The sequence below is a fragment of the Ictalurus furcatus genome, chromosome 11, assembly GCF_023375685.1.
Source record: "Ictalurus furcatus strain D&B chromosome 11, Billie_1.0, whole genome shotgun sequence".
Classification (NCBI taxonomy): Eukaryota; Metazoa; Chordata; class Actinopteri; order Siluriformes; family Ictaluridae; genus Ictalurus; species Ictalurus furcatus.
In genome coordinates, this window is record NC_071265.1 from 20413709 (window position 1) to 20441640 (window position 27932).

A 27932-nucleotide genomic window follows, 5' to 3' on the forward strand; every position below is an offset into this window, starting at 1 on the left:
CAAAGCTTACGTTTCTGTTGGAGAAGAAAAAAAACATTACAGAGAAAAAAAAAATGCCTCAAAATCCCTTGAACATCCCTAGTTCATCCCTTGGGAGAAGGAGAACTAAAGGCTTCGTTCATATATTTCCAAATTAGACACAAGGACAATGCTACAGTTAAACTAAAAGTAGCCGAAATGGATGAATGGAGTCAAAAGTATGAAATCCTGAAAAGTTACATTTAAAGTTACTTATTTAAAGAACATTCACCATGCCATTAAAACAGTGAAAACTAAAGACAATGTACAACCTCAGCAATATTCTACTTTCTTCTGTTGTTTTACTTCATTCAGCTCTTGTACTGAAAGGGACAAGTTATGAATAGAAAATTGCCTAGTAGGCGGCCATTTAGTAGGCGGCATATTGTCCCAGCAGGTAGCATTGCTGCTTCAGCTCCACATTCAATGCTAAGCTCTGGTTATTGTCTTTGAAGAGTTTCTCATGTTCTCCCAATGTTTGTGTGCATTTCCTTCCACCTCGCAAAAACATGCTGGTAGGTGAATTGGCCCCTAGGTGTGAATGAGGGAGCAAATTGTATGTGTGTGTGTGTGTGTTTGTGTGTATGTGTGTTTTCCTGCAATGAAGGCACCAATCCAGGGTGCATCCCGCTTAGTGGCCAGCATTACTAGGATAGGCTCCAAATCCACTCCGACTAAAAGTGGTTACTAAAGATGAATAAGTGAATTAGTGTTAGTAGAGAATATTCTGTTATGATTTTATCAGAATGTTTTGTGTCTTTTATGGTGAATGAAAGATCAAAATGATAAATATATCCAGGATTGCTTGCTTGTTTATTTATTTATTTATTTTACCAGATCAGTAGGATAGCCTATAAAAAGCATTTTCGCTCAAGGACTAAGTGGGAGTCCCCTGGGATATCTACATGAAAGGTGCCAGTATATCTCAATCTCATATGGTGTTCTATTGGGCATATAATACTCTACATAGTTACCGCAATGACATGTCACACCAACATCTCAAATGCAATTTGCCCTAACATACCTAACAGTAATCCATTTAAATAAAGTGTTTTCAGTTAAAATGGTGGTTTATTTTTCAGGCTTCATTTGCAACAAAGAAATGTTGTTTTAAATACAGAGAATATAACAGTTATTTTTCATTAGCTTGACACACAGAATGACTGTATTTTCCATATTTCAGGAATGTACTTTTTAGTGGCACATTCCTTTCTGCTCCCATCTCAAACTACTCAATACTCAGCATGCCATGTCACAGCCAGCACAGCGAACAACCATGAACTCCACATCCCCGAATTATTAGTCAGCCTATGCACTACAAGCCTCGTCACCTGACCAGGCACGTGACATTTATCTCCTATTACTAATCACGCATATGTCACAAAGTCTCACTCAAGCAATCTAGCAAATGTGATTCCAAGCATTTGGATCTCTGTTTTTACTATCAATTTTTTGTCCCGGAGCCCATTCAAGAGTATTGCTGAGTCATCACCGTGCTGGGACACTATTTTACACTAAGCTAGTCTTAAGATAAGCTCATTGGACGCCAGTTGAACTTTACCAGTAGCACCATTCATATCCAATATGCATTGCCACTTTACTTCTATTCATTTGTCTTTTTTCTTTCTTCTCATTTTCACTCTATACAATACTGCATATCCCTTATTTCATTTATAAAGTTAAATTACTCTTAGTATACTTTCTAACACTCTGTGTCTTTCTAACTCTCTATCTGTCTATCTGTCTGTCCGTCTGTCTGTCTGTCTAGTGTAGTCTAGTCTAGACTGTTTGATTTTCTTACCATTTACCTGTTTGTGATTGGTTTTGTCCTTGTCTGCCTCATGAGTATTAATAAACACCCTGCACTTGCATCCAGCTCATTGTCTTAAACTTGACATTATTTTGAGAAATGAGTAAAAGAAAACCTGTCATAAAAAGAAGTTGTTTAAACTTATGGGAATTTGATGTAACCTTACATAAGTGTAGTGAAAATGACAGAATCTAAACCTTCAAGCTATCGATATTGGACTGCATTTTCAAAATGACCAGCTATTGGTATTTTCCAGCTGTTTTCATTCCATTGCATCATAGTTTTATTTATACTTCTTGCATGTCTGGTCAACAGACTTTGGTCATTCAAAAAAAAATTGGCAAACCTAATCTTGTTTATATCAGAACATGCATTCTTATATACAAGGTTTTAAAAAACAACAACAAAAAAGGCATAATTAACACATTGGAGAAGGTCTGATAAAGTACAGAATTAACAAATGAGGTAAAATGATCATGCTTAGGAATGTACTAAGCAAAGATAACACTTTATTAATCCCAAGATAGATAAATTGGGGATCCCACTATTTCCTTTTTCTGAGAATCCACAGAAACCTGGTACAGATCTAATACTGACACCCTTGCAGCAATTGAGGAGGGACAGCATGGATTAAGACAATTTGTATCCTATGTTTGCATGCATGATTTGTGTTATATTATATATAACACAAATCATATACAGTATCTCACAAAAGTGAGTACACCCCGCACATTTTTGTAAATATTTGATTATATCTTTTCATGTGACAACACTGAAGAAATGACATTTTATCTCACTTTTGTGAGATACTGTATATATATATATATATATATATATATATATATATATATATATATACTCAGTTGACATTACAAACATTCACAGCATAAAATATATAAGTATATTAGTTTAGATAATGTCAAACTCAGTCTGATATTGATCCAGCATTTCAGGCCAGAAAGTCCTTTGCAGTAGCAGAATGCTGTGCATCACTAATCCTGTTATTATTTTATACAGGATTGCTGTTTGTAAGGTTTTGATGCTCAAGGTTTTACAAGGTTTTAAAAGAGATTAAATGAATGTATCTCTGTTCTGCTGGCAGATCTAGCATCCTCAGTAGAGGTAATTTTTTCCCCCAAACACTTTTCATGATCCTAGCTTCATACAGCGTGTCAATAAAATATGTACTGCAGGGTCTAGTGGGTGACTTGTGATACTTTAAAACACCACACACTTTAATACGTTTGTATTACTTACTGACATTCTGTTTGGCCAGTACGCATTTCTTGAATAAAGATAAACCGCACACAATAGTGCACATTTTGTTTCTTTCTTCATTCAGCAGGCCCCAAAATACTTTATCACATCTTGCCAAGCTATATCATTCTCACTGCATTTTAATTAGCGTTCAGTACAATCTCACCAAAACAATTAGAATGCACTGAATTATATCTCAGTCTTGGAATAGCAGGCTAATTAACAGAGACAATAATTGGATTAATTCTGCATGATCTGACAGATCTGCATGATCCCAGACAGACACTTCAGTAGCTAGCCAATGAGAATGAAAATAACTTTTTGAATAAACATACTTTTTCATTGTTTTCCTCCATGATTGTGATACTGACAGACACCCAGTCTTGGTCAGATTATATACTCATGAAATCATGCTTATCATAATCCGTCTATGTCACCTCCTGGCCTGATGCCTGGCCTCCTTTTCCGATGATCTGCCTCACCAATCTACTAATATTAAACTTATTTACATGAAATGATTAAATACTTAATGTTTTGTGAGGCCTTGCCTTTGTTACTTTGCATAATATCTAGCCATGCCCTATCTATATAGTTTATTAGTATTTGGTCTGCTTCTCATTTTTATTCTTCCTTACCCAGACTACCTGATTTCTGATTTTGCCTGTTTTTGTGGATTGCAATTTGGATTGAGACGTGTTTATTTTGTTTTGTGATAAATTGCCTCAGGTCCGTATTCTAAGCCTCAGTGTTTTGCTACTTCACCATAACCTGATATGACAAGGGTACAGCAGAAATTGCCAAAAGCTTTACAGGGTGCATTTCAAACAGCTACAATAAGCTCTATAATAGTGTCATGGAAGAAGTCCGACTGACCTAGACAAGGATGGCTCACTCACCTAGGCAAGGAAAAACGGGGGAAAAAACTTTTACATTTCCCATATTAGTTCATGCCTCTTAATGTTTACAGGCCCAAATGGCTACGACTCCCACACTTCGAAGAGTTTCCCAAAGACTATGATACTACCACAGCTATGATAGCTCACTCAGTACAGAGGTTTTTGTTACAGTGTTCTTTTTGTTCTGGCTTTCATGCTTATGATTTTATGTTTGGATGCAATGAAAATTGCCACAATCATGTCCCTGTTGAATGGGAGGGCCCTGAACTGAGTTACAGCCATCTTGGGAATGTCATGGAGGGGAAACAACATTCTTAAAATTTTATCTTTTTTACGACCTGTATTTAATCACTTCCCGGATAAAAAGGGGAGCTGCTCAACTGCCATATTTCCCCTATATTTTTGCACGCTTGTTGCTTCTAGTGGATGGAATGAGACACTGTGCACTTAAGAAAGGGTTAAGGAAGGAAATTCAATTGAAACTGATGTGGAACAATTCAGAATCAATGTATATATTGAGGGTAATGTAATTGTATACTTTGCTAAGAGGAAATGTTCTGTGGCCAGTTTTCACCCTTCAAACTTCAAACTTATGCAACTGGGATTCACCTATATACCTACAGGGGAGCACTAGAAGTCTGGTAAACTTGGGCTGTGCCACTACTGCAGAGAATCTAGGGATAAGAAGCTTGCTCCAAACAACCCAATAAAACCGTGCCTCAATAATCTGCCTATAACAGTACACTGCAATGATTTACTCATTCACTCTTCAAGATCTGGTTATAAGCTGTTTGCAAGATATTAAATTCTGTCACTGCTTCTTCTAAAACTTTAACCAAGTAGTCATTCCGGTATCCTGTTGCTCAAGCATAGACTGCACTTTCATCCATCTCTTTCATTAATGCTGGAGAACACACATTAATGGAGTGGGTGCAGTGCTATTCCAATGCCAAGGTCAAACCCTGAAATTATATTCCTGTGCTTCCTTCTCCTATAACTGATCACTCTCTGAAAGGATTTATGACACTGGCAATTTGTAACGCTTGTCCTTCAATTTCACTAGTGGCGTGGAGACACTGTAGTGGTGAAGATTCACAGGAGTCCTTCTTTATTCTGACAGACCACCATAACTTAGAGTGCATCGACATTTTGTTTCTTCACCGTCTCACAATTTAAATGAGATATCACTGATATATATCTGTTATATGTTAAGGCAAAGGAAAAAATACTATTATACACAATATTTTTCAGTAGGGGTGTGTGGTATAGATAACACATGTCTAAAACTAAACTATAAACTATAAACAATATGTAATTATATATTTCTGTATACAGACCTACAATTTTAAATAGGCAGTGTGAAGCTCATAATCCAACTTTTGGGCAGAGCTCATGGATTATTAGTCATAAAACTCTTTTACTGCATGTGTATGCTTTGTCTGCAATCTGTTCCAGTCAGCCAAGTTATTTAGTTTGATAGACACCACTCTCCATCACATTCCCCCAAGTCCTGCAGCCACATGTTTGTCTCAATACACCACCTTTGTTACTGTGCTGCAATCCCATTAACCTTGGGGGTAAATAAGCCCACTGTGGTTGCCAAGGGAATGCTGACAATGTGGAGATTGCCTTATCATGTCCATTTCGTCCCTCAAGGAAAAGGAACACATAGCACACTATTGTGCTATGTGCTCTTGCAGATTTTGGCAGAGCACCGCTTATGAGTCATGTTCAATCTAACCCTCAATGTTCCAGAGACCAGGCACAGACGACAGGAAACAAACACACCATGCTGACATTATTAAGAGTGACAGTGGAGGGGATCAGGGTTTGGATTGTGGACCTGTAGCTATTGTCATTTTTCCTGGTTCACTGACCAGGGACCAGATGGAATATATCCATTTTAGATAAAAGTAGCACAGTAATTCATACTAAAAATCACAATAAGACAAAAAAAATTATTCTGTACTGCCAGTTACCATAAAATAACAAAGTATTTTTCAGCAGCCAGAGATAATGCGTAGTATACATCATGTATAAATGTTTACAGTAGTTACCCAAAAGCAGTTTCATGCTGCTAAACAGATTTACAGTTACAGATTGGAGAACTAACAATCTGAAGTTCTTAAGATAGCATTTCCTGGTCTTTTAAAGAAATCACGGCAGCTTTAACGCCATAGTATTTCATTATTTCATAAGCCACTAGCGAGAATAATCTATCGAGAATAGTCAGCCTAGCCTAGCCATTATCAAATCTATTTTTAATGATTAATACACAATAAAGAATATATTGTGCTCATTTTAAAGATATTCTTAAGAACAAAGTTCTTGTAATGTTTATAAATAATTATATCTAAATATGTTAAATGTGTTGAATTCAGGAAGAAGGAATATTGGTGGACAAAAGGGTTGTCTAAGACAAACCTGATAAACACTGGGTCCTATTTTTCTGTACTAAAAAACAGCATCCCAACAGCCTTCCTTTTCATGAATTTGTGGGTCTTTAATCTCTTTCCCTGTCTTTAATCAGCTTCATTTCCATATTGCAGTATCACACATTCAGAAAGCCCTTAAAGACATTCACTTTAATACTTATTGGCTTGATCAGAAGAAAAATCATCTGCTTAGGAGAACAGAGGTATAATTTACTTACTTGCATGTGAGTGATCCTCAAAGTCTTAAATTTGCTCTACTTTATCTTCCATAACTTTAGCATAAAATATAGACGACCTTGTACTAGTTACTAGCACAACCCTCAATTTTAACACTTAAACTCCCAGCTTATTTGGTTTAAAAAAAAAAATCTACACTGACCACTACCAATTATTTAGTAACTACAGGAAAACTCATAGGAAGGAAAGTTACAAGAGTAAGGAATGTAAGTCTGGACCTGCTGCCAGATCCATGGAGTGTTCAAAAAAAGAATACCTTTATTGTCACTGAACAATAAAGAGATTCAGTAAAGCTTTAAAGAACCACCTAAAATATATTACCTGTCTCAATCTCTGGAACATAATGTTAATAAGAAGGTGAACAGGCCAATTTAGGTTTCACCACTGGGTCACATAATGAACCATTTACAATGTTTCTAGCCTTTCATATGGAACTAGTATTATCCAAGTGAAGATAAACATTTTCAAATTACATTCAATTATATTAGAGAAGATTATTGAAAATAGAACAGCCTAGAAGACAACGTAATTGCCTGTTAATTGGTAAGTAATGGTAAACAAGTACAATATCTTATGTGTAAAAAAGATATATTAAAAAAATTACATCATACCATATACAAGTATATAACTGTGTTATAAATGTTCTATATGAATATCATATTTCTGTTCTAGAACTCAGTGCAGCTGTGTTCTATTTGTAGACTTTAAAATAGCACAGAAGGAAACAATAAATCAATCTGCTATTTACATTTAATTGGCTGGCCCAGAACAGTTCCAGACAAAACAAATTTCCTTTCTGTGCTATCTGCTTCAATGTCTCTTCATCCTGTCGAGGAAAACATGCATCTCTTCTAATTGAAGAAAAAAACAACAACAAAAAAAAAACCCAGCAATCTGTAGTATAAGAAAACAGAATTAACTCACTTATAACAATTTCGTATATAGAGTTTCAAATTCTGTTATTTCTGTAAACCCATTTCTTCTTTTCATGCAAGGTAAAATAAAGAGGATTGTCGAATTGTTTTAAGCTCTGTGACAGCACTTTGCACTTTGGCTTTCCAACCTGCTGATTTCACAAATGGCTGTTAAATGTAATTTCACTTAATAAAGCCTAAGTGGAACAGTGCTTCATGAAGCCACCTTTAAAAAGTCATTAATTGAAAATCTAAGCCACTGCAAAAAAAAAGTCATACTTACATGTGTTACATGTGAATTCCATAATGACTGAATGTAAATGGGAGAAATGAGAGGCTAACATACAGTACTGCAGTTATATCAATAGAGCTTTATCAGACACTATATAATAAAGTTGCTCAAATGTATCTTGACTAAAATTGTTAAGGCTCTTATAATGATATTAAAATTGTATTATTTACAAGGGTTAGTATGTAAATATATTAGAATATTAACGATCTTATAATTTGTATGCTCTCCCAAAAAGAACACTTATATTGTTATTTAGTATACACAGAATGTAGTATCTCATTCTTTTCCTAATTTATATTTCCCTGGACTACACATATGAAGTTGCACACGTTAAATTTAATCCTTCAACACCATAAAAAACAAACTGAAGGGTGGAATGAAAGCTGGCCCTCCTTATTAGAGCAAACCACACAATACAGTGTCTCATCTTTGTTAAGTACAATTGGCAATGCAGATGGAACTGTGTGTTGTGGTCAGATGATATAATAATGTAATTTATTATTTTTATTTTTACAAACACATACACCACAATACTAGCCTCATAAAGGGAAAATAATGATACCCTTTGGTGGTAATATGTGTTCCTTAAAAGTTGTGGCTAAACAAACTTTGGTTGGATTTTGGATAAGGGGTTTGAATAAATGCAAGCCATTTATGGAATACACATTTGCCACTGCCATGTCAACGACACTGCTGTGCTGAGAATGATTCAATAACCAATTATTGTATCAGCGGTGGTCCTTTCCCCTGATAGGGGATAGGGCAGAGGAAGGATGAAAAATGATGCAAAGCAGCAGGTGTTTGCCTACTGGGAAGTAGTCCGTATTTTTTAATATTCAATATACAAGTCCTGAAAAATCAAATACTAAATTGGCCATTTCTGGCCAATTCATATTATTTAATAATAATCACAAGAGCTGCATGTCTAGCACAGTTTCAGGAAAGTGATGAGGAGTCCTATAGCTGCATCCAGTTTCTAAGCATTTTGTTCTTTGCTCACCCTGTGGTTACTGCATTGCATCATCAAAACACGCTCACTGAGAATTAAGACTGAGAAGTCTGAAAGTTGTTAAACAGTTTATTTTTCTGATTCATTTTTGGGAAATCATAATTCAAGCCAAAAAGCCATAGGGTCACCCTCATCAGTCTATTACGGTGTACCTCTCTCACTGCTAACTAGTGTCACTGTGCAGTATTTTAGCTCAGTGTCACAGTAAATGTGTAAATGATTTGGTGATGAAGAACGAAGAACATTTTCCCTCAATGTCGTACAAACTGAGACCTCTTTCCACATTTCATACAGTGGAAAGTGGTAGCTGATATTATAATATATTAAAAATATTATTTGAATAATTAATTTAGAAAAATTGCTACGCCTGTGGTACACCTACCTGATAAAACTGGTGATGAGTGTAGTTATAAGGTAGATGTTTGTAGGAGACCTTTGCTTTTAAATGACAGATTAGTGATGGGATTTCAGGTTAGGTTCAATCAGCTTAGCTCACTAAACTCCAAAACAGCTCCTTTCTGTCCCCCCAAAAGCTAGCCTTAGAATCATTAAATGTTAATCTATTACATAAATTGTTCAGTAAAATCTTACATCTATTTTGCCTTTTGTCTGGTATAAAATCAACTTAAATAAATGTAAAAACATTGCGCTTTGACAAAGACATACTGCATTGACAATAACAGTAAAAAAAATTCCAGCATTATTATATTATTGTTTCTGCTGTGTTTGCACTTAACTTTCATTGTAGTAAAATTCAAAGACAGTTCCTTTTAACCTCCACAATACACTACATACATAAGCAGCAGAGTCGTCGAAACCCAACTCTGCATCAGTCCCACACAGATTATTTTATTCTGTGCCAAAGAAATTAAATGTTGATAAGATTCACTGGATGCATTTCAGTTATAATTGCACTGTATGTGATTGCCACATTAGAAGTTTGAACACTGCTGCTAGACTTCACTGCTATACACAGAACTCTGCCAAATTCTCAGCAAGAACATATTATGGCTCTTCAGATTTGACAATAGGCTCCCAGCATTCACCTGAAAGAGCCATCTCAAGAATTGACTTGTTCAAGAATAACACATCACTATAACACATATACTTGTGATGAAGTGGAAGCAGTTGAATACAAGCCTGTTTACTGTAACAATCAAACTTGCAGATAAAGGATGTAGTCTGACAAGCAAAGTTCAATATATGGGGAACCACAACAACGGAGACAACACAGAAGCGAGTCGAGTCGAAAACAAAATAGAGATCAATGCACAATGGGCAAAACCTCACACAGTGTGAATGAACAGAGTGATCTAAATCAGAATTTTGATAAATGGGAATGAAAAACAGGTGAGTGAATCAGTTGGAAGGTAAGTGCGAACGTGATGACGTCCGTAGAATAGTAGGAACTGATTCTGGATTTCTGATGGCCCCTGGGCTGGTGGTGGATTCAGCTGTGACAGTCTGATGCAAGTTTCTAGTGCTCCAGGTTCTACATGTACTGTTATTATCTTGCCCTATTAGTATGAGTAATGTTGCTTAAAAACAGTGATAGTATGAACAAATCTATTAGAACTTAAGAATACTATATATCTATTCTTTGTCTTTGAATGTGATCAAGGAGGTACTGTATGCCTCCAGTCCAGTTCCAGAGCTTTCTAACTAATGAAATAGTAGGGCCATGATGTCTTTATTATAGTTATAAGTCCCAGAAGTCCAGAATACCAGAATGTTGAAAAAAATACAGCCCTGTGGGAACAACATTTGTTGATTTACAGAGTAATAACTCTGGATTCTTCAGCTAACATATAGGTTACTTTTCCTCTGGAAACCCATTAAAGGGGATCTTGGCCAATGACTACAATGATATAATATGATGTCAGCTTAAATATGATGTTAAGCTGACTTTACACTCTATAATTTTTTCCTGTTGCAGACAAAATCATACACTGTAATAAAATTCTTTGGTCGGGAGTTTGATAATATGATGTTTGGCGTCTGAAGCCATCAATAGGGGGTTGTCATAGGATTATGTAAAATTCATGACTGATACAAATACAGTAGTGGCAATGGCAAAACATAAAAAACATGTGAAAATGGACATAAAAATATACATCCTTATTAGCTCAAGCTCACTTTATGTGACCCCATTTTCTGAACGAATCCAGACTGTTCTGATGACAGAAGCAGAGCACAGTAATTATTTTTTTTAATCACAGGTCATTATCATTAGAGGATCTTCATTGTGTAATGGTGACATGGAGAACACATGTTACTAAATAATCTGTTAGAAAATTTGGCAAAGATTTTATTGGGATGATCTCATAACAAGTAATAATCTTAAATGATCTTAAAGGACTGCTATAATAGAACAGTCTCTTAAATTAATAAAATCAGTTGTTATTTATGTTTAATGGGCCAACTTCTTAATATGGTAACGTGTCCTGAAAAAGTAGACCTATGTTCCCAAACCAAGCCCACCAATAGTAAAATCCTCTTCCTTCCAGAGATATAATCACACAAATAGAGTCTAGACTGGGTGGAGCTGGAATGTTTTTTCCTCAGCATACTCCCTCCTAAACAAAGAAATTCTTAGAGATTTGTGTAAAACCAGCATGACCAGCAACTCCAAGTGATAATTTTTAGCGTCACTTCATACATGCTAAAACATTAGAGCAACAGATCATAATCTGACACAGATTGTTAGTGATCATAAGCTTGAACTTCTATCAAGGGCAGGTACGCAGTATTGAGTATTGGGTTTTGTTTGACTGTAAACACAGATGTTTTGGTACTAACCATCAGAATGGGCAAAAATGTTTGTATGAAACATTTGTACATATGTACATTACACACAATGATTTAAATTAAGTCAAACAATTAGAGAAACGACTTACCTTTTCTTTAACCTTTTCTTTTTTTAAAAGAAAGTGAGAGAGTGCTCTCTTTAAAAAAAAAAAAAACATGCCAAAAATTACTGACATTCATGAAGAATATTTGAAACTATTTGGAAACGTTTCACAAAAAAAACCTTTCCTTAAAGTATCACATGAAATGAAATGCTTGAACATTATGCATTATTATAACTGCACCATCAACATGTTTGTGGACTGCATAAATAAAGCTGGATCATTGATGCTTTGGGGCTGTTTTGTAGCTAGTGTGAAGACTGATGGTATCCTAGTACTTAGTACCTTTCTCCCAAACCTTGTTCTGTAGGCAGGACCTAGAAATTGACCATAGATGGATCTTTCAACAAAGTATTGCCCACAAAAGCCAGTATTTGCAATGGCCATCTCAGTCTCCACCCAATTCCTCATTTCAATGAATACAGCATGTCAAGAAGCAGAATATATTGTATGACATATTCCATCTGTGGCATTGTGATACAACAGCGCTTTTCACAGCAATCACCTTGAGAAATGGTTGCTGCATAGCCTTGTAAATAACAGTAGATCGAGGCTTCTGTAATAATGTCATATTACAACAACAGAGAGTTGCCAAACATCAATACTTTCTTTCAAGCTTAAAGTGAATGTTTGCTGAAGTACAAAGAAAGCTAGGCAGAGAAAGATGAAAATAAGAAAGTGATGGAATAAGGAGAAAAATATAAATTGCACCCTTCAGTGTGTAATATTATCTGTCTCTATCTGAGAAATACCTGCATAAACAGACACTAAAGAAATAAAAATCAAATCTCAACCCACTGGGTAACTTAATTGCCAGTGTGCGGCTAGATTCAATAACAGTATTCAGGCCCACTTATGGCAGTTTGTAGCATTTTTCTCTGCTTAATTACATTTAAATTACCTCCTTTATATCATTTAGATGTAATTGACTTACTGTTCCACCTAGAGTGATCATTCTCACATGTGTGATTATCACTTAAAAAACAATAAACAACTGTTCAGAAAATATAGCTGACAGAGGCATAGTTTAGATTAGAGACTGAATAGGTCTCCAACAGAGATGAGGCCATTTTAATTTGCAGTTAAAAGCAAAGCACAAATTAGAGGCCCCAAATGAATGAAGAGAAAAGTGATAAAATTGGAAAGGGAGGTTAGGGAACATGGGGTAGGCAATCATGTGTAAGGCATTGTGTGTGGGGGTGGAAAACAGTGGGGGAGAGACCTGAGAAATAAAAGGAATTTGAAAAATGGCACTCCCTCATGGAGATGTTATCAATCATACCCATGGCCTAAATAGTGGAAGACACATACTTTACAGCCAGTGCAGTGATTTCATAAAGCCACCCACAGATATCTGAGCAAGCACACCAGTGATCACACCGTCTGCACACAGTGTACATTGGAGAGTTGCATATAATGGGACGTATTGCATGTACGTACAGTATTGTGCAAAAGTCTGAGGCGCATGTAAAGAAATGCTGTAAAGAAAAGATGTGTTGAAAAATAACAACATTTTCTAAATAAAAAAATTCTATAAAGAACAATAAACAGCACTAAACTAAACTGTATTTAACTAAACTACAAATAAAGTCAATATTTGGTGTGACAATCTTTTGCCTTTAAAAAAATTTAGTAAAAATAGTGAAGGTACACGTGACAGTTTTATAAGGACATTGGCTGGTAAGTTTTTAAGCATCCTGGAGGATCTGCCACAGTTTTGTTTTTTCAGGTAATCCTTGAGAGACAGATTTTTTTTGCCTGAAAAGTGGTCTAATACATAACACTATATGTTACCATCTTTATTGCCATACAAAAAAAAATTCTATAGCATTTAATTTTTGTTGGAAACGTTATATTTGTACTTTTTTCTGAAGCTGTAATATGGAAGTCATAAAATAAGCATTTGAAGCAAAATTAATATTAAAAACCAGGGTGGCCAAGATGCACAGTGCACAGTACTGGTGCATAGTACTGTATGTGTGCAGAATATTGTAACATTTTAAATTGAAAATGAGGAAAACTGCAACTCCTATATTTGTAACCTAATCTCCATCCATCTTCTATACCGCTTATCCTTTTCAGGGTCGCAGGGGAACCTGGAGCCTATCCCAGGGAGCATCGGGCACAAGGCGGGGTACACCCTGGACAGGGTGCCAGTCCATCGCAGGGCACAATCACATACACACTCACATGCATTCATACACTACAGACACTTTAGACATGCCAATCAGCCTACCAGTCTTTGGACTGGTAGGCTGGACTGGTAGACTGGGGGAGGAAACCAGAGTACCCAGAGGAAACCCCTGCAGCACGGGGAGAACATGCAAACTCCGCACACACAGGGGAATCGAACCCCCAACCCTGGAGGTGTGAGGCGAACGTGCTAACCACTAAGCCACTGTACGCCCTGTAACCTAATCTACTTTTGGAAAAACAACATTGCTGCCAAATTGTAAAACATTATACGTTCACAATGGGTGATGCATTATCATTGATTATCACAGTCTTCCATATTAGTCTTTCTCATCACCTGAGCTAAAAGGCACTCACAGCATTTCAACATGAGTCTTAAAATTGTCTCTTCAGTAAACTGACCGCTGATTGTGCTATCATCTGTAGGAAAATAATCACTGATTAATTCAGTCTATTCTGTTGACTAAATTGTTGTTGTTTTTTTGCGTTTTTTGTTTTTGTTTTACTAATGTCTTAAGGTCGAAATATATTTATGGTTCCTTAAAGATATTTCATAGTATAAGCTCCAGTTTGAGCAAAACCAGAATTCAGCCACAGCTACACTCGACAGCGTTTACCAACAGTTGCTATGTTTGTGCTTATTTATAGCTTATCGGGTTTGGCATTTGATCATTTCCTCCCTGGTTTATGTTGCTTTTCTGTACTGAGTCCAAAGAAAATGTTTGGAGCACAAAGCATTAAGACTGTGGAGCCTACAGAAATCCTCTGGCACAGAAATTATCGTGTGAGCACGAAAGGTATAACCACCCTCTGCTTTCTCTCAGAACATATACACAAACACAGATACAAAAAGAAAAACTTTCCAATTAAGATGCCTCAAATGTCATAGGATTTGAAAGGTTAAAACAAAAGGGCTATTGAACAGCTTCTATAAAATCTGTGCTAAGCGGATTCTGTTCGCACATTGGCCTCTAGCTATGAGATATAACTTGGCAAATTCGGGCATATTTCATAGTACATTTTTTAGACTTTAAACCAAGATTGCCTGGAAACAGTCAGCCTGGCAACTATGATCAACCAAGTCTGACAAACCTGATGGGCCATCTGTTAAAGACAAATGTGCGGCATGAGGTAATCTGTATTTCTATGTGTTAATCAATAGAAATGAAATCAAAGTGCTAATCATGTTCCATGCATTACATTATCTAAGATTACACAGCATGCCCACCCTACATTCAGCTTAATTTAGTCTTTTGGAATAATCATGGTGCTGAAAGTATATAAAATACATTTATTTTGAGCTGTGGGGCATGGTGGCTTAGTGGGTAGCACATTTGTCTCACACCTCCGGGGTTGGGGGTTTGAATCCCGTCTCTTCCCTGTGTGCACAGAGCTTGCATATTTACCCCATGCTTTGGGGGTTTCCTCCGGGTACTCCAGTTTCCTCCCCCAGTCCAAAGACATGTATTGTAGGCTGATTGACATTTTCAGATTGTCCATAGTCTGTGAATGGGTGTGTGAATGTGCTCTGTGATGGGTTGACACCCTGTCTAGGGTGCCCTGTGCCCCAAGTTCCCTGGGATAAGAGGCTCCAGGCTCCCCACGACCCTGTGTAGGATAAACAGTACAGAAAATGGACGGATGGATGGACATTTTGAGTTGATGTATATGTTATAAGATTCTCTCACACTTATCACTTGTCAATAGAGGTGTAGACTGGGACATACTAACATGCCTTTGGTTTGTGCACCAGTTTTATAACTGATTTTACAGCTTTGACACAAAATAAGAGCACAAAATGATGTTCTATTAACATTTTTTTGAAGCCAACTCAAACATTCTCAGACAGCATGTTAAAATCCTGCTCTGCAAAATCTCATCTACACTAATTTGAGTAACCAAACAAAGACTGTTTAACAAGAGGAAGTTCACCCTGGAGTAAATCCAACAATGTAGGTGTTAATTCAGCACTGAAGATTTTGCTGTGTAAGGTCACCAAGACAATTTATACATAATTTTTATACACAGATAAAGTTTGTGGAGAAATATACAACTGGGAAAACCTAACATTGCATTGTTTGAGATAGCATTTCAAAATTTTCCTTTCCAAGTTACCAGACAGGGCAAAGACCTCTTAGGACATATCGGCCTTTTCTAGCAAACACACTCATGAAGCTGTCAAGTACCACATAAAGCAGGAAAGTAGAGCACTTAAAGATCATTCCCCGTTGGAAGCCTGTTGGGATCGCTGGCATAAACATTCCGCATTTGTAGGGAATCTCTCAGAGGACACTAAGTAGCCAGCAAAAAATCAAAACAGCAATGACCTGCCACTGGAAATAAAAGGTTGCCAACATCCAACTTATCACAACCCATTAGAGACAGTAGAAAGATTAAAAGTTGTCCTGGGATTAGATGTACACCAATAAGGAAAATGTATGTATGATCTGTTTTCTCCATGGAACGGCATGCAGAATTTTTCGCACATCATTTTGAAAACACTATTTTTAGCACAGCAGTTTATGTGTGCCAATGGTGAGTATTTCTGCTTGGAAAGGAAGGAAACAAGAACAGGAATTACAGCAGTGGCTAGACTACAAAGTGATAGCTACAATCTTCAATAGTAGCCCTAAATGTCTATACCTGGCAATGTAAAAGGTGAGGATTTGTTTAATTATCCTGTGCCATCAGTGTTATACTAAGCTGTTAAATGGAAAGACAATGAAGCTCACTTTAAAGGATCCTTTGTTAACCTCGCCGGATGTGGAAAGTGGCACAGCTGCAATCAAGTATTAAGAAAGCTCAATTTCACCTTATTTTTGCTGTATGCTGTGAGGACCATGCTCCGAGAAACGTGTACAAATTTACCCCCTGAATGTTTTTTGCTGCTGTTTGAAAAATCATTCTGCTCTGTCATTACTACCATCTTTTCTACTACTGTTCTGAAGTTGTTAAAGTTACTGGGGAAATGACTCTGTCAATCAATATACACACCCACACAGACAGATTAGGCATAAAATGGCAGATTTGTAAGGTTTAACTATAATAATTAATGTTGTCATTTGTCAAAGCATATTTGTATGACTATCAGAACTTTAAAGAAGAAATTGCAGAAATAGCATGTCACAGAATAAAAAAAGCCTAATGACTAAACATTCCTAAAGGAAATGGCTTCTTCTTTAGGCAGAAGAAAGAGAATAACGGTGTTTTTGTTAGACAAAAATAATGTACCATAAAGGAAGTTGCGCAATAACAAAGTCCATTCAAAAAGAAACTTTCCTGATTAAAAGCAGGGAAGGAACAACTCACCCGAATATGCCCAGTAGGGTTCTCCTGCAGCTCTCTTCTCTCTCTGATTTGACATTTTTCCATGTTTCATTCTTGGTGGTGCAGCTGCTAAAGACAAAATCAGAGAAACAAAATGTAGCTTTAAAGTCACAGTCCATGAAGTTGCAACATTCTTGCTGTGTTCACTATTTAACACTGGATGTGTCCTGCTGACCTAAGTGTCTCCATCTCTTATCATTTTATCATACTTCACCTCTGTTATTAGCAATATAAACAATATTGAGACCGGAACTGCATAATATTTTGCAGTAAGCAAATCCAGCATCCAGTTCCATTACTAGACAGAAACTGGTTCTATTGTATTTATTTATTTATTTATTTATTTTAATGGCGTTTCCAGTATATTATTAAAATTTGATATTCCTGGGAGCACTTTCTTGCTCCATAGGTTAAGTTTGAATTTGGTATAATGTTCCATGTATCACTCTTGTATAAGCCCTGAACACAGTTTGGCCAATCAAAATTAACTTTCCTTAGAGTTTTTCTCACTTTAAATAGTTAACCCTGGGTCATTCTAAACCCTGGATATACAGAATCCTGGGTTATCTAGTTTCACGTTCCACACTGATCACACTTTTCCCAGAGTTAACAATCAATCCTGGGTATTCATAATCTGACGTCTCACACTGTACATTCCTAAACCCTGTGCTGACATTCTTATTTGCATATTTGTGGTGTCAAAAACCATGATTGAATAAATACAGCGCGTGAACGAAATAAAGAAAACACAACAGAAAGCAAACTCAGAGAAGCAAATAATATGAATATTTTTTGGAATTCCTTTTAAGCACAGAGACTTGTGCTTACTTGTACAGTCGGGTCATTTGGCCAATTTTTATGAATTAGGTCTAAAATTTCAAAAAAGGGTTAGGGGTTTCTGTGACTGTACAAAGCACACGATATGAGGCACACGCTGTTGGGAGTTAGCATGCTTATTAGTCAGGGAGATCACAGATATGCTTGAGTGGTAGACATGCATGTAATGTTATTAGACATGCATGCTATGTTATATTATTTCATATCACCAACAAATCCCCGCCCCTACTGGATAACAATCCTTGCCTTAATGGAGCTACCTTTGGCAGGGTAATTCATTTGTGTTCACAGTGATTAACGAATGCTTCAATGTTAATTTTAAAGTGTATGTTTTGGTATTTCTTTGCAGTTACACAGCTGCTGCACTGTTTTATTGACCTTTTAAACATTGGTGATTACAATATAACATTTGTATAATAATGGAAATGGAATTGCAAAGATAGATTCTCTATTACTATGCAAATGCTAGTTATATAAGGGTATGATCTATTCTTTGTAAGTTGATAAAACTGTTGAGACAGAAATGTTTGGTAAAGGGTTCTCTCTGCAGTATCTATCAGGAAATCAGGAATACTACACTTCAGAATTGATTTGATGAGCACATTCCATGGGTAAAATTGAATGCTTTCATATAATTCCATAATTTATACGCTCATCCATAAACATTATATAAAGAATTGAGCAAAAGAAATTGTGGAATAGAAAAATGGGGGCACTAAAGGGAAGAAGAGAAAAGAGAGGGACACAGATAAAGATAAAGAAAGTGAGAAGAGAAATAAATACTAATCTCGAACTAAATAGTGAAGCTTATACAACTCTGCACATGCATTAGAGAGCTTCATGCTGGGCAAAATCAGCAGCCCACACTCTGTTAAAACCACACTTTAAAACCTGCTTAGCATAATTCTTCCTGCAATTCTTCCCAGGGTTTGGTAATTGTCCTGTTTATCTCACTCAGTGTGTTTCAAAGCCCTCGTACACCTGTGGGAGACCCCCTGTGTATGTGAATGACATCTTAAAAATCTGTAGATAATAGCCCGATACAGTTGCAAAATTATTCAACCCCCATTGCAAATCAGGTTTATTGTCAAAATTTACAGACTTTCAGCTGCTTGCAATGAACAAATCAAACAAAAGCAATTGAAATACTTCAACACAACGAAATTCAACTGAAAATGCAACTTATAATGATTTCTCCAGTTTAAAAATTATTCAGTCCCTTCATGGCAAGCATCTTTAGTACTTAGTAGAGCATGCTTTTGCTGTTATGACCTGCTGCAAATGAGATGTATAGCCAGACACCAGGTTCTGGAAGCATTCCTGAGGAATCTCAGCCCATTCCTCATGAGCAATGGCCTCCAGTTCAGTAATATTCTTGGGTTTGTGTGCTGCAACCGCCTTCTTCAAATCCCACCAGAGATTTTCTATGGGGTTCAAGTCAGGTGACTGTGATGGCCCTGTAGAATCTTCCAGGACTTCTTCTGCAACCAAGATTTTGGAATTTGAGGTATGCTGGGGATCATTGTCCTGTTCGAAGTTACAATAACGCCAAGTTTCAGCTTCTTCACAGATGGCATGAAGTTTGCTCCTAGGATTTCCTGGTACTTCAATGAATCCAGCTTGCCTTCCACATGCTGTAGGTTTCCAGTGCCAGAGGATGCAAAGCAGCCCCAGAGCATCACCGAGCCACCACCATGCTTGACTGTGGACAGACTGTTCTTTATTCATTCTTCTTCCTCCAGACATACCGTTGATCCATTAAGCTGAAAAGTTCCAAATTTGTTTCACTGCTCCACAGAACAGCATCCCAAAACTTATGTGGCTTATTTATATGATTTTGAGCCGACTGTTTTTGTGCTTTTTTGTCAGTAGTCGTGTACGTCTTGGAGTTCTGGCATGGAAACTTTCAGGGGTTAGTATGCGCCATACTGTGCTCAGTGAAACATTTACATTTACATTTATTCATTTAGCAGACGCTTTTATCCAAAGCGACTTACAATTGAGAAAATACAAGCAAAGCGATATATCAAGCTGAGAACAATACAAGTAGTGCTACCATACAAGATCTTCCAGAAGAGTTCCAGAAGAAGCAAAGTGCGTAGAGTAGAAGTGTAAGTGCCTGAGCAAATATTTTTATTTATTTTATTTATTTATTATTTATTTATTTATTTATTTTTTACCTCAGTGCATGTTGCCACCAAGTCTTGTTGCAGGTCTTTTGCAGTCACTCGAGGGTTTTTCACAACCTGCCTTCTCAGAAATCTGGTTGCAGCCTTTTTCTGCCCTGTTCAGGTATTTCATGCATTTTCTGCCCCTATCCAGTTCAGGTATTTCATGTGTTCCAGCTTAAGCACACCTGGTGCAACTAATGAAGACCTTGATTACTTCCATCAGGTGTACTTGAGACAACACCTGTTTAGCATATTTGTGCTGTTGAGAAATTCTATTCAGGGGGTTGAATAATTTTGAAACTGGAGAAGTCATTATAAGTTGCATTTTCAGTTGAATTTGGGGAAAACACTTCAAACGTTCATTGTGTTGAACTATTTCAATTGTTTTGTTTGATTTGTTCATTGCAAACAGCTGAAAGTCTGTAAATTTTGACAGTAAACCTGATTTGCAGTGGGAGTTGAATAATTTTGATTGCAACTGTATATATAGCTTCTAGAGCTGGCATGTCTGCGAGAAACAACAAAACAACAGCTGACAACCTGCTATTAAAGGGGCAGGATAATAAATGAATGTCTGAATGTGACTGAATGACTGTAAACAAGCCAGACTTTATGGAGCTTATGGTGGCAAGATCCTGCTGGCCACGTCATCAAAGCTCTTGTGTGACTGCTTGCTCCTCCTGAGATTTTTTGGAGCTTCTTCAGGGCCAAAAGGGGATGCCTGTATTTATATCTCACTTCAAAGCAATCACCACCACCTTACCAGTGGCTCAGTCTCTGGGGAAGATGCTGCATTCGCATAAACACATTTTCCTATCCTCCACACTGTTCTTACCCTTGCTTGCATCATTTCATTGGAGATTAATTAGAAGCTGAGCTAAGTCAATTCAGTCTGTCCCAGTAATTAAGGCCGCCCTTATTGGTTAGTGAACAATTAGGCGGACTGTCATTGGCTAGTGAGCCGTCCTGCCTCATTTGCTTTTTAATCCCCTGACAGACAGAGAGGCTGATCACGCAGGCAACCACACTGGAACTGTAAACAATTACTTATTTCTATTACAGCTTCGATAAAATATTCAAAGGCTATGCATACTGAAAGGCAGGCCATTGTTTTCTCATTACGTATTATTTACTTCAAATAGAGGATAGGCTTAATAATATTCCCAAAATCCTAAAATTATTATGCATTCTAATAATAACCACATTATTTAATCAGTAAGCTCTTTTTACACTAAGGTTCAGAATTATTGGCACCCTTGATAAAGATGGGTAAAAATTTTATGGATTTTCTTCTCTATAATTAGCTTATTCTCACACTGAACACCTTTAATTAAAGTAAATGCATTCTAAGAAATAAAAAACACCCTCATCAAAAATATTTTTCACACAACCACGTCACAATTATTGGCATACCTCGAAGACTGAATCATTGTCAGACAAGCCTTTTCTTTCATCTAACAACAAAGTGCCTGCATTTTGCGAGATCTACTGGAACATAGACAAACACTCAAAGTAGGTTTGGTGTAAAAACAAGGATTGTTATACAATATAGAAAATAATATAATCTTAAGTATAGTAGAGGATCTGTGATGTTGTGGGGCTGTTCTTCCTCCAAAGGCCTTGATAACCTTGTTAGGATACATGGCATCATGGTCTCCACAAAGAGAACAGAGTATTCAAAATGAAAACCTCAGCCAAGAAGCTACAACTGGGTTATATAATCCACACAACATTTGTACAGTGACAAAAGAATTAATCTTCTGACATGTCCATCCCAACAGCCTTTTGCTAAACCCCACTGACGAACCTGTAGGAAAAGACACTGTGCTGTGATGTTATTAAAGGAAGGGTGAACAAATGGCTATTTTAGCAGGTGCTAATAATAGTGATGTGTTTTTGTAATAAGTAAATAAATAAATAAATACATACATACATACATACATACATATTAAAAATATATATATGAAAGAAATGTTTAATACTTCAATTAAAGGTAAGTTTAGATTTCTCTCACATTTCCAGTGTGAGATTCAACTAATTAATCCCTTTTTTACAATATAATTCTTCAGTAATTCTGGATCTGTCTGTAGATGTAGTTTATCTTCTTTTTATTCACACTATTATTTAGTATTTTATATGTTCACTATTTCATTATGCACTGTTCCAGCAAATATATTAAAATGTTAATCACCCTTTTCCCAAAACCCGGAAAGGGAGTTGCCCACAATCCTGTTATCTAAATGGCTCTTCTGGAGGACAGATAATAAGTTCCAGCACACAAACAGTGTATAATAATAAACTGACAAAAGATCCCTGTAGAAATCCCTGAAGAAAGACAGCTGTGTCCATTTTTGTGACCCAGTCCCATTCAAGGCTTTTTATATACCCTATACTCCTTAAAATACATGTTCTGTAGCTTTGCAACACTTTGCTATGAATCGATGTTGCTATGTGTATGGTAATAAATGTATGCGGCCCCCTGTTGTTGACCCATGCTCCCGCATCCATATTGAGAAACGAAGATCCTTAGTTCTGCTTCTGTGGAGGCTGTCTAAAGTGCTCTGCAGTTTATATCCCTTGGGTCTTGTAACGATGGCTACAAGTCGACAGCCTTCACAGGAGCATGTGCGTGTATGGGTCGGAAGTTCTACTGTCACAGAAGAGAAGTAAGTATGCAGCAGTAAGGAAGAAAAATACAGCAGGTTTTGAATTGAAAGTGACAGCATAAAGATGCAGCCATATTGTACAAATCATATGTATACTATGTCTACTTCACTGTAGCTAGACACAAAATTATGACAAACAGTGGACAGACATGATGTGGACAGATATGATGCAGTATTTGTCTTAATAATCAAAACACTCCATAAAACTATAGCCCACTCAGGAAAAGTCCAAAAATGCTCCAGTGGTGTACATAAGGGAGCTCTTACACTTGTATAACCTAACATATAAACAACCCACATACCCAATAGGAAGCTTGAAACTAGGTTTCAGTATAACATGGGAACTTACAGGAGTATGCTTACACAAGCATTACAGCACTGTTAAACAAATAAACCTAAGTAAGTGAGAGGTTTAAAGATGGCCATATTGGCCTTCTAACATACTGAAGATCCATATTTTTTTTTAAATTCTGTACAAGTCATGACAGGTATGTCTTTCTCCTGTGTGAGCTAGTTTCATATTGAAAAAAAAACCCCAACCTTTTTTCCATGTTTATCAAAGGTTTCTAAATCTGTTGAACAAACAGGAAGGAGAATAGCACAGCACATATTTACACTGTGCTCCAGAGCAAGCTTTTAAAGGCCAGAGGCAGAACACACACCTCAGCTGAAAAGGTCACAAAGACTCATGGCTACATTAAGACTCTCCTGGCCATCATCAATACCTGTCACAGAGTATTTTAGAGTCCTGCTGTTCATATACACATCAACCTTGATGATAACCTACTGGATAAGTGGTCTAGGTGTTGACATACCTTTAACCAACCATCCAACTTCTAAATGACTTTTCTGTCTGTGTGTGTGTGTGTGTGTGTGTGTGCGTGTGTAAACAATGGCGATTTATCTGCTTTAGTTACAGTGGCTTGGCACAACGTTAGTGGTGAGCTCCTTTTGTCTCATATTCAGTCAACCTTCCGCTTCCTGTGCTAGCTATTTAATTTTTTTTTGTGGTTAAAGTTTATATCTATGAAATGTTTAAGAGGAATTTTCCCTGAACAAAGGCACAAGGTTATAGAGACATGCTGATCAAGTTTGTGTGTGTGTGTGTGTGTGTGTGTGTGTGTGTGTGAGTGTTTTAAGTGGTTTATGGAAAGAAGTGGTCTCAATTACTCTCATTTCATATCAGTTGAGCAGTCCAGGCTACGTTACATGACTCTGTACTGCATACACACAGGAAGTCTTTTTACTTTTCTATATTTTTACCCAGTCTTTAAGAGAATGCATGAGTGGAACATAAACAATAGGCTTTAAACTGTGTGAACAAGTAAGAGAACATGTATAGAAAATGAAGCAAACACAACTGTAGTCTTGTGACTGAGACTGGCAAACATATGAGCCTCTGCCCAAGCAGCTGATTGACAGCTTCTGTGTCTTGTGCCTGCCCGCCTACACTAAGAAGTATACACAGAGGAAGTGTAATCAAAGATAGAGGAACAGCTAATCCAAGCCGACAAGCTTTGTGTTAAAAGTCAGCCAAAAACATCCAGTAAGGAGGTAGAATGATGTCAACTCCAAATGAAAATATCTTCATTTGAAAGTTATTGTTTTTTAATCATACCATATCAAATTGAAATTTGAACTGAAATGAAATTTGTGGTCTAAGTGTTCGAAGAGCATTTAAATTTCTAACAGCATTATTTTAACTCAACAGTCCATATCTTAAAATAAAAAATTAGACATAAATGGTTAACCAAAATAGCATGCCACTATATCACGTTTTAAATGAGCCAAATTCTCTACTTAGTATGGGTCAGTTACTAGGTTTACTCCCTCACACAGTAGATGTTTCATACAGCCCATTTTTCTATTTCAATATTGTGTAGGAAATAAAAACTTATCAACATTATCAAAGTCAAAGGCAATGTGAAGTCAAGTTGGCAAATTGGAGTCAAAGCAATGTGGCCCACATTGTTTGCATAAACCAGCAACATCCTGGCTTTATCCTGTATTTATGGACATAGCATTAGTCTATTGTCTTATTGTTTCATAAGAAGTATGGCCTATTTTAAACGATAATACAGGATTTCCTGAGAGGGAAAGTCATTAGTGAATGGACCACCATATACTATTCAAAAGTTTTCAGCTTCATATAGCAGGCTAGTTAGTATGATATTCCTTATAGGGTCATTTATGGGTGAAATTATCACAGCAAGTATCTATGGTGACTAGACTGAAGGTCACCATGAAATGCTGTGTGCATGAAATGATAACTCTGCAAACAAAATCTCTATGGGCCAAGTCTCTTGGATTCAAAGCTTCTAAAGCTAACATAATAATCATTAAATTGGCCCAAGGTTCACTAACCAAGTCTATCAAAGTCTTTAGGTAAATCCATTAGCAGAATTAATGATAATGTTATAGGTTTATGGAAAGAGCAAACACACCTCCGCTTTTTTGTATAACATAATTTAAGGCGCAAACATAATCACATAATCATGTAGGATTCTATTAAATGACTCTCAAGAAGATTTTAAAAGTCTCACACTGTGTAATTGGGGAAGATCAAAGTGCATGACCAGCATCATTCACCGTTTGGTAATATAAAAAAATAAAATAACATAAATTGACAAATAAGTCTTAATTTAGTATTTACACTATGACATTAGCGATGGTGAGGAAATTATAGTTTCCTCTCTTGGTAAAACCCCTTGCTGTGATCAAATAAATTTTAGTTTCCTACATTATGTCAAATAAAATATTTTTTTCTTCACTTTCTCAGACTGATTGGGTGCACAGCAGGGCAACTGCAAGTGAAGGAAATAACACATCAGTTCCAAAGCTTTAATTACAGCACCAAAACCTTGGCCCCCACAACAAACACAATTTTCTGTGATTACCAGCTTGCAGCTTTACCTGTTCAAAGAAACAGGCACTGGAATTCAGTGAAGTTTAATGGTTATCATGTTGGAATATTCAGGCGTATCTTGACTACACTAGTCAAACCTTATAATAGTTGTTGCGACATCTGTAACTAATGTGGGGTAAAAGTAAGACGGAGAGAGAAAAATGAACAAACTATTCAGGAAAAACTGTGGCCTTGAATTCCAAGTGATACAATATTACTTGGAAACAAAAACCATTGCTAACTATTTTAGCTGACTGAATGAATCAAATAGGGTGAATTATTCATCATAACTCATGATTCATTATGACTACTAACCTAACACAAATACTGATACACTGGCATATGTGAGAAATATCATTAATAGATCAGATGGCACTTTCCGTTGAAGCCATCAGATCCAAGCAGATAAATGGCGCACTTATATAGTGCTTTTAACCAAATCGCTTTACGCTGTGTCTCATTCACCCACTCACACACACACTCACACACCAATGGTAGCAGAGCTGCCATGCAAGGCACTAACTTGCCATCGGGAGCAACTTGGGGTTCAGTGTCTTGCCCAAGGACACTACAGCATGTGGAGTCACGTGGGCCGGGAATTGAACCGCCAACTCTACAATTAGTGGACAACCGGCTCTACCACCTGAGCCAGAGCCTCCCCAATAGATAGGAATATATTAAATACAAATATCAATAATACTACTACTAATAATAATCATCATCATCATCATCAAATTTCAAAACAGAATTTTCTGGTAAGCAGACATCCTTTTGGAACTGAAGGAGCTTTATATGAACATTAAAGAGGCAGAAAAAAATTATAACATATTGTTAAATGTGCACTGTACATGAAATTATTATACAGTTATTAATAAACATGTGCAAAAATTATTCTGCAAACAGTAGAATCTAGAATGGGCCAAGAAAACAAAATGTTAAAAATGACAAAATAAATAAATAAATAAACAAACAAAACAGATAATTTGAGGAGCTTCGTTTCTCAATATGGATGTAGGAGCAAGTGAACTGATCAAGTAATGTTTGGAATACTTCCTCACCTACTTCTTAGTGCTATATAATGCCAGCCATATTGTGCAAGCCCAGAATTAGATAACAATTCTCAATAGAATACATAAACACAAAAGAAGAAAAATGCACTACTAAAGTGGGAAGTGCTTACATTTGCTAATTAATCCCTTTAACTCTTAGGAACAATTGATGGGTCCAGATTCTGGATCTTTTCTTATTAGTTACTGAATCAATCACAATGGTTCTGTCCACTTTTTGTAACGCTTATCCTTCACAGGGTCGCGGGGACTCTGGATCTTTTCCCAGGGGGACAAGGCGGGGGAAACCCTAGATGGGGTGCCAACCCATCGCAGGGCACAATCACACACATTCACACACCTATTCACACAAAACAGACCATTTAGAAATGCCAGTCAGCCTACAGTGCATGTCTTTGGGAGGAAACCGAAATACCCAGAGGAAAACCCCCGAACATGCAAACTCCACACCCAAAGGATGGGGGCGGGAACCTTTCCTAGTTTTACTGTAGTTACTGGAGAATATCAGTACTACAGTTCAAGATCAATAACTTAGTGAAAAGCTGGGACTTTTAAGCAATTATTGACACAAACGTAAAACCTCTCCAGTTTTAAATAAGACTTTAGATAAGACTATAGATTTTTTTTCCTGCAAATCTATGCAGGACAAGTTGAACAAATAATTGTATTGCAAATAATTGCCAGTAGAATGCTAATACTAATGCTAATGTTATTAAAGTAAATATAACATTACTAAAATGTATTGCATTCATAATTATTTAATATTTTTTTCATTCATCTCTGACTTATTATATAGCTGATGAAGACATTACTCACCCTGTGCTAACCATCTAAAACACTTCAGTCCTCTATAAAGACCAACGCACTGAAAAGTAAAGAAAAAAACAACAACCTAAAAAGCCAAGTGACTTGTGTAAAAGTCACTCTTGTGGATATGAAATATGGATCAGGATCACTGCATTCCATTAAGTTTAATGCTTCCTTTGTAT

General features: G+C 36.6%; 1 protein-coding gene across 2 annotated transcripts in view; it reads right to left on the bottom strand.

The window, feature by feature from the left end:
- The window catches only part of ca16b (carbonic anhydrase XVI b), a 90147-nt gene that overhangs the window by 53618 nt on the left and 8597 nt on the right, over nt 1-27932 (bottom strand). For both annotated transcript variants that reach the window (XM_053635989.1, XM_053635988.1), the window contains exon 2: nt 17280-17366. In XM_053635989.1, the coding sequence (XP_053491964.1) occupies nt 17280-17366 (87 nt within the window). The remainder of the gene's footprint in view (nt 1-17279; nt 17367-27932) is intronic.